The 16670-nt window shown below is 30.5% G+C and overlaps 2 protein-coding genes across 2 annotated transcripts; one reads left to right on the top strand and one right to left on the bottom strand.

The window, feature by feature from the left end:
• Positions 1–329: 329 nt before the first annotated feature.
• LOC116024933 (fimbrin-2-like) lies at positions 330–11029 on the top strand. The gene is made up of 14 exons (XM_031265970.1): positions 330–676; positions 764–934; positions 1184–1425; positions 1527–1698; positions 2608–2646; positions 2950–3018; positions 3101–3217; positions 3842–4053; positions 4569–4724; positions 4861–5060; positions 5163–5320; positions 5543–5639; positions 5896–5987; positions 10457–11029. The coding sequence occupies exons 1-14, from the start codon at positions 590–592 to the stop codon at positions 10616–10618; spliced, it is 1974 nt and encodes a 657-aa protein (XP_031121830.1). The 5' UTR covers positions 330–589; the 3' UTR covers positions 10619–11029.
• Positions 11030–11644: 615 nt separating this feature from the next.
• On the bottom strand, positions 11645–13660 carry LOC116026244. The gene is made up of 2 exons (XM_031267727.1): positions 13043–13660; positions 11645–12576 (listed from the first exon to the last, which is right to left on the bottom strand). Exon 1 carries the CDS (start codon positions 13541–13543, stop codon positions 13043–13045), a length of 501 nt encoding a protein of 166 aa, XP_031123587.1. The 5' UTR covers positions 13544–13660; the 3' UTR covers positions 11645–12576.
• Positions 13661–16670: the final 3010 nt, after the last annotated feature.

The following is a 16670-nucleotide window of genomic DNA, read 5'->3' as shown; positions in this document are numbered from 1 at the left end:
CTTTAGGAATTAGAATAATGTGCAGTATGCTTTAGAATAATGTATATTATAAGTTATAAAAATGTATGTTACAAAAAGTCACGTGAAAAGAGAAAAATTATACGAGACAATGTCGTTTTTGGATCGTGGTCCATATGATTGTGTGAACAATAACTATTGTAATATTATAATAATGAACCTGGACACCTGGTTCATAACTAAGCCATGTCGATAAATATACTCCTGATATAGAGAAGTTACTAATCTCTTTTAATAAACTTCCTTTGAACTTCACTTTTAACATCTCTTCATTAATATTTTTATAGTTGTGACTTGTGATTGACCGTACTAGCGGTTAACATCGGGGACAAAATGGTCATAGTTTGAATTCCTTAGAACATCTCTGTAACACTGCCAGCTTTACTCCGTCCCCAGTGTGCGATTCACTCTTCTCTTAAGTTTACCACTGATCTTAGTGAGAGAAACAACAATTGAAATCCATCCAAAACAATAACAGCTTCTAGAGAGAGAGAGACTTTGCGAATTGCGATATTTTCATCTCATTTTCTGCGATAAGAATCGGAACTGCGATCAAGAGAACAGCAAAAAAATGGCGGGCTATATAGGAGTATTGGTATCGGATCCATGGCTACAGAGCCAGTTCACGCAAGTTGAGCTTCGGAGCTTAAAATCTCAGGTAAGTTCTTTTTTTTGCTTATTCTGGTTGAAATCTGTTTTGGATTCATTCATTGTTGTTTATGTGCATTGTGCACGATTCGTGCAGTTCATGACGATGAGGAAAGAAAGCGGAGGTTTGAAGCTGGGCGACTTGGCGGCAAAGATGTCAACACTGAAACATATCGGAGAGAATCTTACGGAGCAAGATAGAGATGCGTTTCTCAGAGATTCGTATACAAATTTGGATGAAGACGTCGATTTTGAGCTGTTTCTCAGGGTATAACTCGTAGATTCATACAGTTCAGATACAGGGATTGTAGATTGATTTATAGAAAGATAATTGCATTCTGTTTGGTTGCGAATACAAGTAGACTACAAATTAAACGGAAAAAGAGAGAAAGAAACTTGATTCGGTTCTAAAGTTTGAACTGTCGAAACTCTTTCAATCAAAGAAGACCCTATGGATTCGATTGAGTTAATCACTATGATCTTAATGAAAGTGATCAGCTTTTTAAATCTGTTTCAGGTATATTTGAAACTCCAAGCGCATGCAACAGCTCGAATGGGAAGTAATGCAAAAAATCCATCAGCATTTCTCAAGTCTCCCACTTCTACTTTGCTTCACACAATTAGTGGATCTGAGAAGACAGCATATGTTGCACACATTAACAACTATCTTGCTGAAGATGAATTCTTAAAAGGATACCTTCCAATAGATCCTTCAACTAATGATCTCTTCGAGGTTGCCAAGGATGGAGTTCTTATTTGGTGATCATTGGTTCATTCTTAATTTTTTGTTATTCCCTTCGGTTAATCAAATTTTGTAATCTAATATTATTTCTGTATTTTTTTCTCTTTATTTGATGCAGCAAACTTATAAATCTTGCTGTACCTGGAACAATTGATGAAAGGGCGATAAATATGAAGAGAATACTCAACCCCTGGGAAAGGAATGAGAATCTTACTCTAGGCCTCAACTCTGCAAAGGCAATTGGATGTACTTTGGTCAACATTGGAACTCAAGACTTCATTGAAGGAAGGGTATGTGTGACACTGTGACTTCATCTTGATGAAAGCTAAAGTATGGCTTGAAGCTACCTATGGTTCTTTTATGTCTTCCATCTGTAACTGAACTGCATTTGGTTTGTTCATTGAAAATATGGCGCTGTTTCTTTTGTATCTACATATGTTTATAAAAAGTTTGAGAGCTGCTTATGGGTATATACTTTTTTCTTTCCAACAGCAAATACCTCAGTCTTGCATTAAGAATGTAACTCCTTTCTTTTATTAGCTTTTGGTTAAGAGGACTGCTGCAACCTGATGTCTTTAATTACTTACTAAATGCAAACATTTCCTGTTATAGTGGGTGATACTTGTGAAAAACAATGGTCAATTTAATTTGTCTAGAAGTGAATTGAGGACATTATATAAATTCGGTTGTCAGTTTTGGCATTTTTGTTTATTCAAGGACAACATTTTGAGTCCAGTAACATTACTAATTCCCAAATTGTTTCCAGGCATGTCATATTCATTGAATATGTTTTAAAAAACTTTCTTCATTTCTGGTTACTTGATTTGATTTCCTTAGTTTTGGATTAGTTTCTTCCTTTCTTGGAACATCCTCATTGTTTAAAAAGTTGTCTTTTTTAGCTGGCAGGAAATGTTAATCCACTAGGGTTTTGAACTTTTTTTTTTTTTTAAACTTAACATGCATGACAGCTTGCATGAATTAAGCTTATACTCTTTAACCTGGTTGTGTTAAGAAGATCTTGTCATGTTTTTCCACATAATCAAAATGTTCTATCATTCTATTGTTCAAATCCCTCAAACCAATTCTCAACTTTATGAATATTAGATCTGCTTGTGGAATTTTGTAGTTACCTTTTAGGTTTCTTTGGTTCTTCTATACTCCTTGGATTAATACTCTTACTTTCCTTCCCCCATTTTCAGAGGCATCTTGTTCTTGGTGTGATTTCTCAAATTATTAAGGTAAGGCTTCCGAGTGACAGTCACTTTGTAATTTGAAAGTTTGAATTCTTAAACTGATAGGTCCTACTTAGATACTGTGTATGACACACTCATTAAGTAATTTGATGGGTTGAATTTTCAAACTGATTGTACTTGTATACATACAGTGTAAGTATTTTTCAACTACAAGTGATAGGAAGTACTGAAGCACTCATCAAAACTTTCTCAAACCTTACAGAAAAAGATAGCACCACAAATATAGAATGTGAACTTGAATACTTAGCATCTAAAAAGAACATGATGTCATAATTCATGTTGTTGCAGATTCAACTACTGGCGGACCTCAATTTGAAGAAAACACCTCAACTGGTCGAGTTGGTTGATGATAGTAAGGTAAAGAAGCACCGGCTAGTTTCACTTTAGTAAGACTGATACATTAGACAGCCTGATAAGTTTTATCATGTTCAAAAATCAGGACATAGAGGAACTGATGAGCCTACCACCAGAAAAGATATTGCTCAGATGGATGAACTTTCAATTGAAAAAGGGTGGATACAAGAAAACAGTTACGAACTTCTCGTCTGACATAAAGGTATAATTTTTTGTTCTTTCCATCTTTTATTCTACAAATTTCAAAAGTAAGTTCATGACCATTCTAAAGTTTATGAAAATTCTACCAAAATGATAGAAGAGTGGAGTACTTTGATGTTGCTGAAGTTGTGCCAATCTGTTTGTATTTAATGCTCCATATTTACTATTAACATGAAGTCCAGTCATTGCTTTAAGGAGTGACTAATGATTTTGAAGTATAGGTTTTCTTTCTTATTTATTGCCACCTCAAAGACAAACACTAGATTTTTTGAACAATATATATATATATATATATATATCAAAGATTTTTTTAAGTTTACTAGACTGGTTCATTGATTAGGCAGTTGTTCATAATTTTTCCTTTATACCAATGCTTAACCTTGTTATATCACTTCTTTTCTCTACTTACAACCTCTCAAATTTCATTTAACATCCAAAAGGAAAAAACTCAGTACTTTTGTTTTATTAAATTGGTTTGTATCAAGAACTTTTCTTTTAAGTTCCTCCAGTTATAAATGAAAACTTGATTTCTCTTGAGGATGAGTTGCACTATCTGCCATCATTGTGTTTTACAGTTTCTAATGTCGTATGCCACTAATTTTGAGATATTGACACCTTTCTGTAGGACGCTGAGGCTTATGCTCATCTCTTAAATGTTTTAGCCCCTGAGCACAGTAATCCAGCCACCCTGTCTGTGAAAGATTTTCTAGAAAGAGCTAAGTTGGTTCTTGAACATGCAGATAGAATGGGCTGCAAAAGATACTTAACTGCAAAAGATATCGTAGAAGGTTCTCCTAATCTTAACCTTGCATTTGTGGCACATATCTTCCAGCATAGGTGAGAAAACACTAAACACTTTTGGAACCTTACAGCTTCAAAGCAGGTGTGATAAGTCAGATTCATTTTATATTTCCATCTCAACAGTCAACATATGGAAAGGTGCTTTCAAGCTCCAGCTGTAGAGCTTGAGCAACTCTTAAACAAAAAAAGAAATTTGCATTTCAGCTTTTGCAAATCACATACTTGAGGACTAGGAAGATAACTGTGGTTTAACTTTTTCTAGATATTCTAAATTTAACAGCTCTTTTCTTCTATACATTTTCATCACTAGTAATATATCTCTGTTATCACTATACCATTTTCTTGTTAAAAGCTAATTTTCTAAACACCACCTCCTGAGCATTAGAGCAATCCAAATCTTGCTGATAAAAGATTAAATTGAGTTGTTATTTGCAAGTTTATGTGTTATTTCACACTGATAATAATTGTAAACAATTCTTATTATTTCTTTGTACCTTTAACATTTGATTTTGTTCCTGTCAAAAAGCTGACAGTGAAGTGTTCTTCTGTAGGAACGGACTTTCAACACAAACAAAGCAGATTGATTTTCTTGAAATGACTCCTGATGATGCTCAAATGTCCAGAGAAGAGAGAGCATTTCGCTTTTGGATCAACAGTCTTGGAAATTCTTTTATGATAGATAATGTCTTTGAAGATCTTAGGAATGGGTAAGTGCAATTGTGGTATTGATATCAAGAAAAAAAAATACCATGCCAATGAACCAATGTTTGTACTTGAGCCAACTGTTTCAGAAACAGTGAAAATTAAGTACTTAAAGTAAAAATTAACTTCTATTTTCTGCAGATGGGTGCTTCTGCAAACACTTGACAAGGTGTCCCCAGGAATTGTTAACTGGAAAATTGCAACTAAGCCTCCAATTAAGATGCCTTTTAGAAAAGTGGAAAATTGCAACCAAGTTGTCAAGATTGGGAAACAATTGAAGTTTTCCCTAGTTAATATTGCTGGGAATGACATTGTACAAGGAAATAAGAAATTAACATTAGGTATGACTACCATCATTTTTTTTTTATTTTTTTTGTAGTATAAAAAGCATTGATAAAGCATTTTAACCTGAATAAGTTTGTTCTTGAACCTCCTGTTTTCAGCTTACTTGTGGCAGTTAATGCGGTTCAATATGCTTCAGCTTTTAAAGAATTTGAGGTCTCATTCCCTTGGAAAGGAAATCACTGATGCAGACATTTTAGACTGGGCTAACAGCCAAGTGAAAAGTTCTGGAAGGCATGGCCATATGGCTAGCTTTAAGGTATCTTTTCCAAAGAGATATTTTAGATTCACCTGGTAGATATTAAACATACGCAACTACGCCTTAACCCAGTCTAGTAAGTCTTGAAAAATTGTGAGGTGAAAAAAGCTATTCTGATGAGTATTCAGATGAGTTTTCCATCCAGTTTTTTGCAGTTACCATGGTTAACATAACATTGCCTGATTTGCTTCATCCTAGGGACTAATTAAGGTTATTTTACAGGATAAAAGGCTATCAGATGGTGTCTTTTTCCTTGAGCTGCTTAGCGCAGTATATCCTCGAGCTGTCAACTGGAGTCTGGTTACAAAAGGAGAAACTGGTATGTTTCTTTTTAATTTTAATCAGATCAATGGCCTATTTTGAATATTTTTCCTGGTTTATCTTAGTGCTTTTTCTACTTTTCAATATAGACATTCTTCCTTGTTGAGTAAATGTCTTCTAAATAATGCTGTTAGTTTGTGTATGCGCACTTAGGGGTGCATTCTTCTGTTGTAGTGTTTAATTTGACCCTCTTTTTTACTTCTTTTTTTTTAAAAAAAAATTAATTTCTTAAAAAAAACCTTTGGGTGATGTAGAGGAAGAGAAAAAAATGAATGCAACCTACATCATTAGTGTGGCAAGGAAGCTCGGATGCTCTATCTTTATACTGCCTGAAGATTTAATTGAGGTAATACTTTCTGATCAGTTTGCCCTTTATTATTATGCTATACTAGTGGAATATTTTATAGTTTAATTGAATAAATACTTAATAAGAAAAATAGTAAAACTATAAAGAGAAAATATGTATGGACAGATAGTACATTGTAACGGAGTTAATAATACTAAAAAGAATAGACAATAATAGAAATAATTAATACATCATTAACAAAGAAAATATGTAATTCAGGCAAAAAAGTTATAAGAGTGTTTGGTTTAAAAAATATTTTAAGATAATATAACATTTTCAAGAATCTCAGGCTTTCTCAACTAACTTAAAAACGTGGAGAATGCGATTATCATATTATAAAAACTATAAAAATAAATATTTTGATCGAAAGCTCACATTTTTATGATAACCTTAAATTCCCTAGATTTTAAGGGAATATAATATTATAATATTTTTAGTTTGAGATTATGCGGAATAATATGAACCAAACACCTCTCAGTACCTTTTAAGTGTAGAAAAAGATAAACACACTATAAAAGTTAAGCAAATTCTCCCATGAGGTCCTCTAACATGTTTCAATCTGTGAGACATGTCGAGTCAAGAAAATTTGGGTCTTATGGTATATGAATTTTATAATATTATTTTTTTACAAATTGTTTATTACAATTTTTTTGAAAGAAAAAAGAATTATTTATTACAGTTTTGTTATAAAGTATTACATTTATATAATAAAATATTATATATATATATATATATATATATATATATATATATATATATATATATATATAACTAATATAAAGCTTAAAGTATTAATTATATTGGCAATTTTGCTATGTAATGTCATTTTATTTCCTGCAAATTACCTATTATAATTTTCCTATGAAGTACTACATTTTTGCTATAAAGTATTGATGATATCTGCAATTATGTTAAGTTATTACTTTATTCCCGGCAAAATGACTATTACAATTATGCTATAAAGCATTATATCTACTATAATAATAAGATCTACTATGCTAAAAAGAGCCAAAAAAAAGTTAGGCCTATAACGGGAAGAAAAAATTACGGTCAAATTATTAAATCAAATGGATGGTTCAGATTGTTTAGATTTTTATTTTTCCTTGAGATTTCTAATTTTATCCTTAATTATTAACTTACTCATTGATTTGAATAAAAAGGTCTTAGATTCAAACCTCATCCCAATCAAATTTGGCATAATTAAGTTTCTCGCTCTATTTTACTCTTATTAAATTATACAAAGTATTAAATAAATTAGTAGCTACAAAAAAATGATACATATGTATTTCTTTAATTTAGAATTATGTATCTACGATGCCTTTATTTGAAAAAAATTATTCTTTATCAATAAATTAAATTAAATAAGAGAAATAATTTCATTAGTTATATTGTCTTTATTTTCTTCGATCCAATGCAAAGATTCTTTACATTCAAATTCATCAATTGGTTTTTATTACATTGTTCATTATCTTCTTTTTACACTATCTTGTAAGTTGTAATCAAATATCAAAGTTATAATACAAAATAATGTCATATATTTATTTACCAAATATTTTATTATTTACCATGAAAAATTTTTTGTAAAACAATAGTTTGAAGTTAATTATATTATAATTAACTACTTTGGGGATTGGTTGACAAAAGAGAGTATTCAAATAACCCAACAAATTGAAGAGGGATAACTCTATTTTACTCTTATTGAATTAAATAAATTAGTAGTTACAACAAAAATGATACATATGCATTTCTTTAATTTAGAATTATGTGTCTACAATGCCTTTATTTAAAAAAAAAAAAGAAGTATTCATTATCAATAAATTAAATAATAATTTCATTAGTTATATTGTCTTTATTTTCTCTAATGCAAAGATTCTTTACATTCAAATTCATCAATTGATATTCATTACATTGTCCATTATGTTCTTTTTATACTATCTTGTAATTAAATATCATAGTTATAACACAAAAAATAATGTTATATATTTATTTACCAAGTATTTTATTAATACCATGAAAAAAATAAAAAAGAATGTTTTGAAGCCAATCATGGTTGAACCAAATGAACCCCGAGCAGAACACATAAAGGAAAATATATAGTTTCCTACATCATAATCTCATTGCATGACGTTGTCATCTATGCTACCAATAGTAACCCAATTGCAAATAATACACTACCAACAACAAGAAAGAGGACAAATAGCATTTATTAGACCAAACCAATGTTAGAGAAATCCAAATCAAAAATAGTATTTATTATTTTATTTAGATTATTATTTTTAGACCAAATATTTAGACTATCGATTTTACAAAGTTGCAAACATTTATTTTAGTTACAATTATAATCTATATTATCTTGGGTTCATATACTTTGAGTTACATATTTAAATAAATAAATTTGACATTCAATTACCTATGTATAAACTTCTCATATATAATCTTGCATTGATATATACTTTCAAATATTTATTTAAATATAAACGTTAGGCATTAACATGCAATGCGAGTGTAAAACTAATATATTATATAAGGTTTAAAGTATTGATTATATATGCAAGTATGTTATATTATTATTTTATTTTCTGCGAATTGTCTATTATAGTTTTGTTATAAAGTGCTATATTTATGATATAAATATTATTTATAAAGCTTAAAGGTATTAGTTATATTTGTAATTATTTAATATTAATAATTTGAGGGAAAAAAAAAAGGAAGGGTAGCATAAAAAAAATTAGTATACAAAAATATTAGCACAAAAATACATGCTTTGCATCATTGACTTTTATATATATATATATATATATATATATATATATATATATATATATATATAATTATATTTATATATTTATATTAGATATATCACCACCCGATACTAGCCACATTGGAATTTGGAAATATCATTGCTACTATTCATGTAATTATATAAAACTTTGAGTGATATTCATTATATCATTGTTAATGTATACGTAAATAATAATAATACTTACATATAATAATTATAATGCTTACTTCATATAACTTTATAGTTTTTGCATTGATAATTTGGTATATGTTCATTTTATATAAAATAATAAAATAGCACGCCCCCATACAAAAAAAAAAAAAAAGAAGTTTAAACTACCTTTTATAATACATAGTTTTCTACTGTTGCATGGCCTAATAAAAGAAGGTAAAATTTTATGTGAGATAAGTCAGGTCAATATAATTTGAGTCATAGTTACTGTTATGAATTGATCTTTGGTTGGCTTTTATAATTCAAATTATATTGATCAGATCGTCTCACTGAGACTCGTGAGACCATGAAAGAAAGGATTATATATTTTGGGATAGGAAAGCTATCTTCCAATAATTTTGTACTCTGTAACATAAGTGCATATGAAACTTCAAGAAAATATGCAAATGGAATATCTATAAATGCTGAGATAGTATGGACACTATATACAATCTTTTAATTTTTATCTTATTAATTGCTGCAAATGCTATCTACTAAATATCCCTTTCCCTCTATTCTTCTACAAACACAAATTCTTATTAATCACACTGCCTAGAATTTAACTTCAATCATGCAGACACAGCATAGCACACAAGTATCTCTCGATACAAGGTGACTAATAATACTACTGTTATCATCCACCCAAAAGGCAGAAATTAGAAAGAATATTTCGTATTAATGAGATCAAGAAAGTACAAATAAACTCATATTTATGGCAAAAACTTGTGTGAGACCGTCTCACCATGAGACGGGTCGGGTCGGGTCAAGATGTAAATGTAACACTTATATGCACAAATGTCATACTTATATGCTCAAATGTAATACTAATTAGGAATAAAATTTTTGTTACTTATTAGGATAAATGTAATACTTTTAAGGGAAAACACAATACTTTTACATTTCGCTTTTAAAGTATTACATTTTTCCTCAAAAGTATTATATTTGCCCTTATAAGTGAGAGGCACTTGTCAATATTACTTATTATGAAAAATGTATTACTTTTTCTCTTATAAGTAACAAAAATTGTATTTTTGATTAGTGTTATATTTGATCATATAAGTGTGAGATTTGCACATATAAGTATGGCATTTGCCTGGTGTTTTGTCCCGACCCGACCCGTCTCACGAATAAGGATCCGTGAGACGGTCTCACACAAGTGTGACCCCATATTTATATATCTATTTGGATAAATAGACTTTTTTTTGAAACACTCATAATTGTTTACAAAATATTATTTGTTATATACTTTCTCAATCAATTTGAGCCCAAAAAATCAATGCTCCACCAACAGGTTCGATCATGTGACTACTCATTTGAAATGGTAACAATGTGTCATCACATTACATAATAGTTGGCAGACTTTAAACAAACTGCTCTGAAAATCAAATTAAAATCTTAATATCCTAACAACTTTGGTACTATATATATCTAACAGTAATATAAAATATAAACGGGAATGTATGTTTTAATTTGGCAGGTAAACCAGAAGATGATTCTTACATTGACAGCAAGTATAATGTATTGGCACATGAAACAACAACCTGTAGAGGATCGAACAAGTACTTCAGATGGGGAGATCAATAGCTTGCCTGAGACAATCTCAACAGCAGATGATACTGCCTCAGAGTCTTCAGAGTAGAACAACAACACATACATATCCTTTGCAACATTATCTATCTGCCTAAACACTATTCTGATTCAGTTTTTTTTTTTTTTTTTTTTTTTGTTTTACACTTATTATTTTGGGTATCAATTTTTTGAAAAGCTTGAACCATATATTACTAGGTTGCATGAATATGTATAGTGGTGTAGCCTTGGATTGCAATTTATTACAGAGCGAGGATTATTTTTCACCCAAAAAAAAGAAAAGAAAAACACTTGTAAATGATGAAGAATTTGATTTGTTTGTTAAGAGAAGCCAATTTTGTACGGCTGGTTCTATCGTGCTCCCTATGTTAATGATCTAGACAAAATTGTATGGCATGTGAAACATGTATCATGTAATATACTTTTCAGAAGATACCACCAAATTGAGACCCAACATTAAGTATTATTGCGTGGCAATCATTTATAAAAGAATGTATGTGCATGACAACATGTTGCGTGAAACAAATTAAGTTTGCCTTAGTATTTATTACTCTTTCCGTCCCATTTTACGTGTCTGATTCGGTTAACGAGGCTGAAGTGAAATTATTTTTTATTCAATTTTTCATAATATTAAGTATTTAAGTTTAAAACTAGTATACAAAATTATATATTTATAAATTACACTAAAAGTACTATTAAACACAAAAAAAAAAGTTAAATTTAAAAATAAGTAAAAAAAAATACTAAAGAAAATAAAAAGAATTGATTTGACCATTAAATAGTAAATAAAACAAATAAAATGGGACAGAATAAGTATTATAATCAAAGTTGAATCCAGAAAAAGGAGTCATGAAGTCATGCACTATGTCTGTGTGAGGAACACTTGTATAAAAGTACATTATTTTTGGTTTTCTTATGCAATATGGTTTATACATTTCCTACTCCCACCAACCTAACCAATGCAAGTTAATACCCAATAACACTCAACCGTATTTAAACTTGAAAGCAAACTCACAAAACAGAATGGAGACAACGAGACAATAGAGGAAGACATTTCTTTATTCAACATATTTAACTATTTTCCTAAACTAAAAAAATGAGAATTCATTAACAGCGACGTTGGATCCTTATTATAAACCAAAAAATCCAACACCCTTTCCCCAAAATTCACTGTATGGGCGTATGGCCACGACAATGCATGCATCATTCTATTAGAGAGCATGCACCGATAAATCCCTCCTTATAACCCTAGCGGATAAAGAACCCCAAAAAAGTAAACCAGCCTAGGTTGTCCATAGCTGGCCGGCTCAAACCAAGAGAGTTGAGTTTCAAACTTGTGACCTTGCGATTACAAGCTTGTATCCTTCTTTTAACGAGGTTTTCTCCTCGCCCTGTGACCCTAGCCGGCAAAGGACCACACGGAAGTAAACCAGCCTAGGTTACCCATAGCTGATCGGCTCAAAACCAAGGGTTTGAGGATCGGACCTCCAACCTCTCGACGGTAGGTAAAGCACTCTTACCACCTGCGCTGTCCTTACGGACTACAAGCTTGTATCCTTAGCCACTTGATTGGGTGATCATTCCATCTTTCCTTCATATTATGTGGTGTAGAGTGGACAATGTATGTGACAGTTTAGAGACCCACACTATACACAACACTGCAAGCAAAGCAAGCGCAATGAAATGAAGCACATGGAGCAGCTAAACTAGACCGTGATAGCTGCACATGTGTGTATATGTACAAGGAATACCTTAAAGTCCATGACTTTTAATTTTGTTTTTTCCATATAAAAAAAAAACAATAAAGTTTAAAGAATCTGACAAAATGACGCCCACAATATCCGATAAAAAGTTTATGATGAATTCGGTTTAGCTAGCTAGCTATGATGCATCACAGCATGTATATTCAATTCATTCTACTACAAAACAAAACAGCCCGGCCTGCATGTTAGTTGTAATATCCTTCTGATCTTGATCGAGCTTCTATTGGCCCCGCATATATAGACGACTCTGCTCATAAATAAACACCTTATAATCAATACTAAATTTCAATTTCAATTCCCTATCTAGTACTCAATGATATGCGAAAATAATGGGCACGTATAATTTATTGAAAGATTTTTTTTTTTTTTTTAAAAAAAATTTATCCAAGTTTTCACCCGTCCAACAGGATGACTAATTCTCTCACTGAGTTGTAAGCACCTCTATTGGGTGAGACAACAGAGATTTAAGGTTGTTCAGTAGCTAATAAAATCAATGAATGATCCAACCCTTGAGATTTAATTAAGAATGGATGAGTTTATTTCACTCAACCACACTCTTAGGTTAAGGAAAGATATGATTGTAACCCCGTTATATATTGTTTTTAGTGTTTCATAAAGATGAAAGAATATAAATTAAATATAATTGAAAGCAGAATTGAAGAAGATGAGAGTAGATTGAGAAACCATGCATGCATATATATATATCCACCTACCTAAGAATCAAGCAAAAGAAGAGGGGCATCATCATGATGATCGGGGACTCGAATGGGGAGAATATGTTCGGGGTGAACAATAGCAGTACACTCTCTAGGAGTGTCAAAAGATGAGAAAGAAAACTCCTTAGACACGACTCCCACATCGAAGTAAACCAGCCCAGAACTGGGCACATCCACCCGGATTCCCTTAACAGGGAACCACAAGAACAAATCCTGCGCCGCAATCCCGTCCACCTCCTCCATCTGCCCGTACCTCAGAACCCCCGAAACGTTCATGTCAAAGTGGATTTCGTCCTCGAACTTCGCGTTGCAGGCCTGCCCTAAATGCACCTCGAACCGCCCATAATCGTCGAGAGTGTAGTCCGTGACCCCCCTGGGGATCAGCCCCATGGGCAACCCGTTGGCGCTCAGCACTTCATATATAGACGGCGGCTGAGCTAATACAATAACCGCCATGCCCAACACAAAACCCAACAAAAGAGAACACCGCAGCGGCATGGCTAAGTACCTTAGCTTCGGGTTGATTTGGTCGAAAGGGAATGAGCGAATTTGGCTTAGGGTTTAGTTTAAGGTGATTTTAAGGGAGGAAGTAGTTAGATGGAAGAGAGCATTCGCTTTGGCAATTGCCATTTGCCAGCAAAAATACAGAGCCCAGTGGAAGAAGAATGGTTAATTATAGGTGGTGTGGGCCCCTGTGGGGTACGGGTGGTGGGGCCTCCGTCACTCCGTCCCATTTTACGTGTCTATTATGCCAAACTTGATCGAAAGTATTTACAATTTAAATTTCTTCATAATATTAAGTTTAATGTTAATGTATAAAATTTAAATATTTAGGCGCTATATTAAAAATAGAAAAAAATTGTATTTTATGTTCCTTCATAATATGTCTATTATCAATGTGACTCCTAAATTATTAGTGGTATAAATGTTGTCCATCAATTTTCAAGTTGGTACACATATTGCCCCTTCCGTCACGGATTTGACGGTGTCGTTTTAAAATGGATCTAGAGCAATATATGTACCATTTTGAAAATTGAGGGATAACATTTACACTACTAATAACCCAGGAATCACATTAATAATTGACATATTATGGAGGGCATAAATTACAATTTTCCTTTAAAAATATTATTAACCACAAAAAAAATTAAAAAATTACTTTAAAAAGGTATATATAGAATAAAAAGTTAGTTTGATCAATAAATAATAAACATGACAAGTAAAATGAGGCACATGGAATAGTAAAAAGATGGTCAATTTAAATAATTTAATATTTCAAGAATAATGTTAGAAAAATTTAAAAATGTATATTTCTTCTGTATAAAAAAATATTACTCCTATCCTTCTTAGTTTAGGATGTCTTATACAAACTATTGTTCCCATAAGAAAAAAATAAAATTAATTTACAGTCTATTTTTTTATAAAAAGCATAGAAATATATTACTTAATTAATATATTAAATACATTTTTAAAATTTGTGTGTCTAGTCAAAGTAAATAATATTTTTTTGGGTGAAAGGAATTTTTATTTTTTTTTAAAAAAAAGGCATTAGGAGAAATGGCATGTGGATGGTGGGGTAATTATAAAGCTGGAGTGATGGTAATCATGATTGTGTCTGTAATATGTTCCATGGACAAGCAGGTCGTACCACTTAGCTGCAACTGACTCATGCAATTGTATTACCATTTGTATTTATACTTTTTATTTTAATATTAAAAACAGAAAGCATATTACAATTTTTTTTTTATTTCCTCCGTTTTCTTTGATAAAATCATAATATAATAATTAATTTTTCTTCAAATAATTCCCAATTATAATGTTAATTTGGTGTACTCAATTGGGGCCACCCCAACTAGTCCTACATGTACTCAATAATAAAGGATTTGATACTTAGAAAAATGTAATAGTTTATACTTTTAAATCAAACTGTAAAAGTATAATATATTTTTCTTCAAAAGCATTATCATTTTTTTTATAAGTAATAAAATTTTTATTAATTTATTAGTATTGCATTTTCTTGTATAAGTATTACATTTTCATCTTGACATAACGTGTCTTACGGACAAGGATTTGTGAGGGCAAAATATTTAGTGGACCATGATCCACATAGTGCATGATATGTAAACCATAACAAAAAGTACATTTTTAATATACTAAAGGTACATTATTTGTATATGAATTTATATTATGCAAAATAATGTACTTTTAGTAATTCAAATAATTTACTTTTCCTTAATACAATATACATTTTTAATATACTAAATGTATATTATTTAATAGTATAGTCCATACAATAATGATTGATAGATGGTCTAACGCAAATTTTTGACTTACAATTTTTATTTATTTCCTCTTTTTTCTTTAATAAATCATGATATGTTATAAGAATAAGAATAATAATAACTTTTCTCCGAATAATTTCGAATTACAAATGTTAATTTGGTGTACTCAATTGGGGCCACCCCAACTACTCCTACCTATACTACTAAATCTTTACTTTTTCTTCACTTTTATACAATGTTGATGGCATAAAATGATGAGAATTACCCAAGTTGTCACATTTATTTCGTATGTAATCTCGATCAAAGGGTTGTCATCATATCGTAGGTTAGATGTTGATTTGTCACTTTATGCATTTCTTTTATTAACAAATTTCTACTTTTAATTTGCTCTTCAAATATAGTATCATTTTTGCATTTATTATTTTACTTTATATTTTTATTACATTACTATTTTGAGTATTATAACAGTACTATAAATTCAATCATTTGTTAATTTTTTCATCAAATACGGTCAAGTGCATGCGAAGATTTATATTTAAAATAAAATAAAAAAGTAATTTCAATTTATGTATTTGTTTTATTAAGTTATTAATTTATGCTTTTTGCCCTTCAAATATAGTAAAGCTTTTAAATTTATTATTTTACTTTAAATGGATTACATTGCTATCTTGGCTCTTGAGTACTATAAGAGTACTAAATTCAATCATAATTAATATTTTCATACAATAACTTTGATTTACAACAAAAAAAAAAAAAAATATGCAACCACTATCTAAAAGTTTACTCATTGCTAAAATCAGAATTAAAAGATAACAACAATAAAAACAACAACAACAATAATTTTTAATTTTAAAAGTAAAACAATATATTACTTTAGCGAGTTAATTAAAAATAAAGTCTAAATTTTTTTCCAATATATTTTCAATTGTGCCCGTTGCTTAAGGTTTTCCTAGTATAATTTACCTCTCCTATGTACTTTGCAAGTTATCATACATCAACGGTATTTAATAAGAGACACTATCAATTAGTGACTGTTGATTTCTCTTGTCACAAAAGATTTAAAAAAAAAAAAAAACGGTTACACTTAACGGATTTAATAATACGATAAACTTTTTATTTCAAATCATACACAAATCACAAAACAGACCCAAGCCCAATAAAGCTAGTTATTATATAGTGGACCATGGTCTAAAAAGTGTTGTGTAGACCATGCTTCACTATGGTGCCCTTTTTTTAGCCGTGAATCAATAACGTAACATGTTATATATATATATATATATATATATATATATATATATATATATATATATATATATATATATATATATATATATATATATATA

This window comes from Ipomoea triloba, chromosome 7, assembly GCF_003576645.1.
Source record: "Ipomoea triloba cultivar NCNSP0323 chromosome 7, ASM357664v1".
NCBI lineage: Eukaryota > Viridiplantae > Streptophyta > Magnoliopsida > Solanales > Convolvulaceae > Ipomoea > Ipomoea triloba.
Note: the sequence above shows the minus strand (reverse complement) of the source record. Positions and strands in the feature narration are given on the sequence as shown.

Coding starts and splice junctions, on each gene's coding strand:
- LOC116024933 (XM_031265970.1), top strand. CDS start 590: ATGGCGGGCTATATAGGAGTATTGGTATCGGATCCATGGCTACAGAGC. Junction 4,725..4,860: donor TTTGAAGATCTTAGGAATGG/GTAAGTGCAATT, acceptor TATTTTCTGCAG/ATGGGTGCTTCTGCAAACAC. Junction 5,321..5,542: donor GCCATATGGCTAGCTTTAAG/GTATCTTTTCCA, acceptor GTTATTTTACAG/GATAAAAGGCTATCAGATGG.
- LOC116026244 (XM_031267727.1), bottom strand. CDS start 13,543: ATGCCGCTGCGGTGTTCTCTTTTGTTGGGTTTTGTGTTGGGCATGGCG.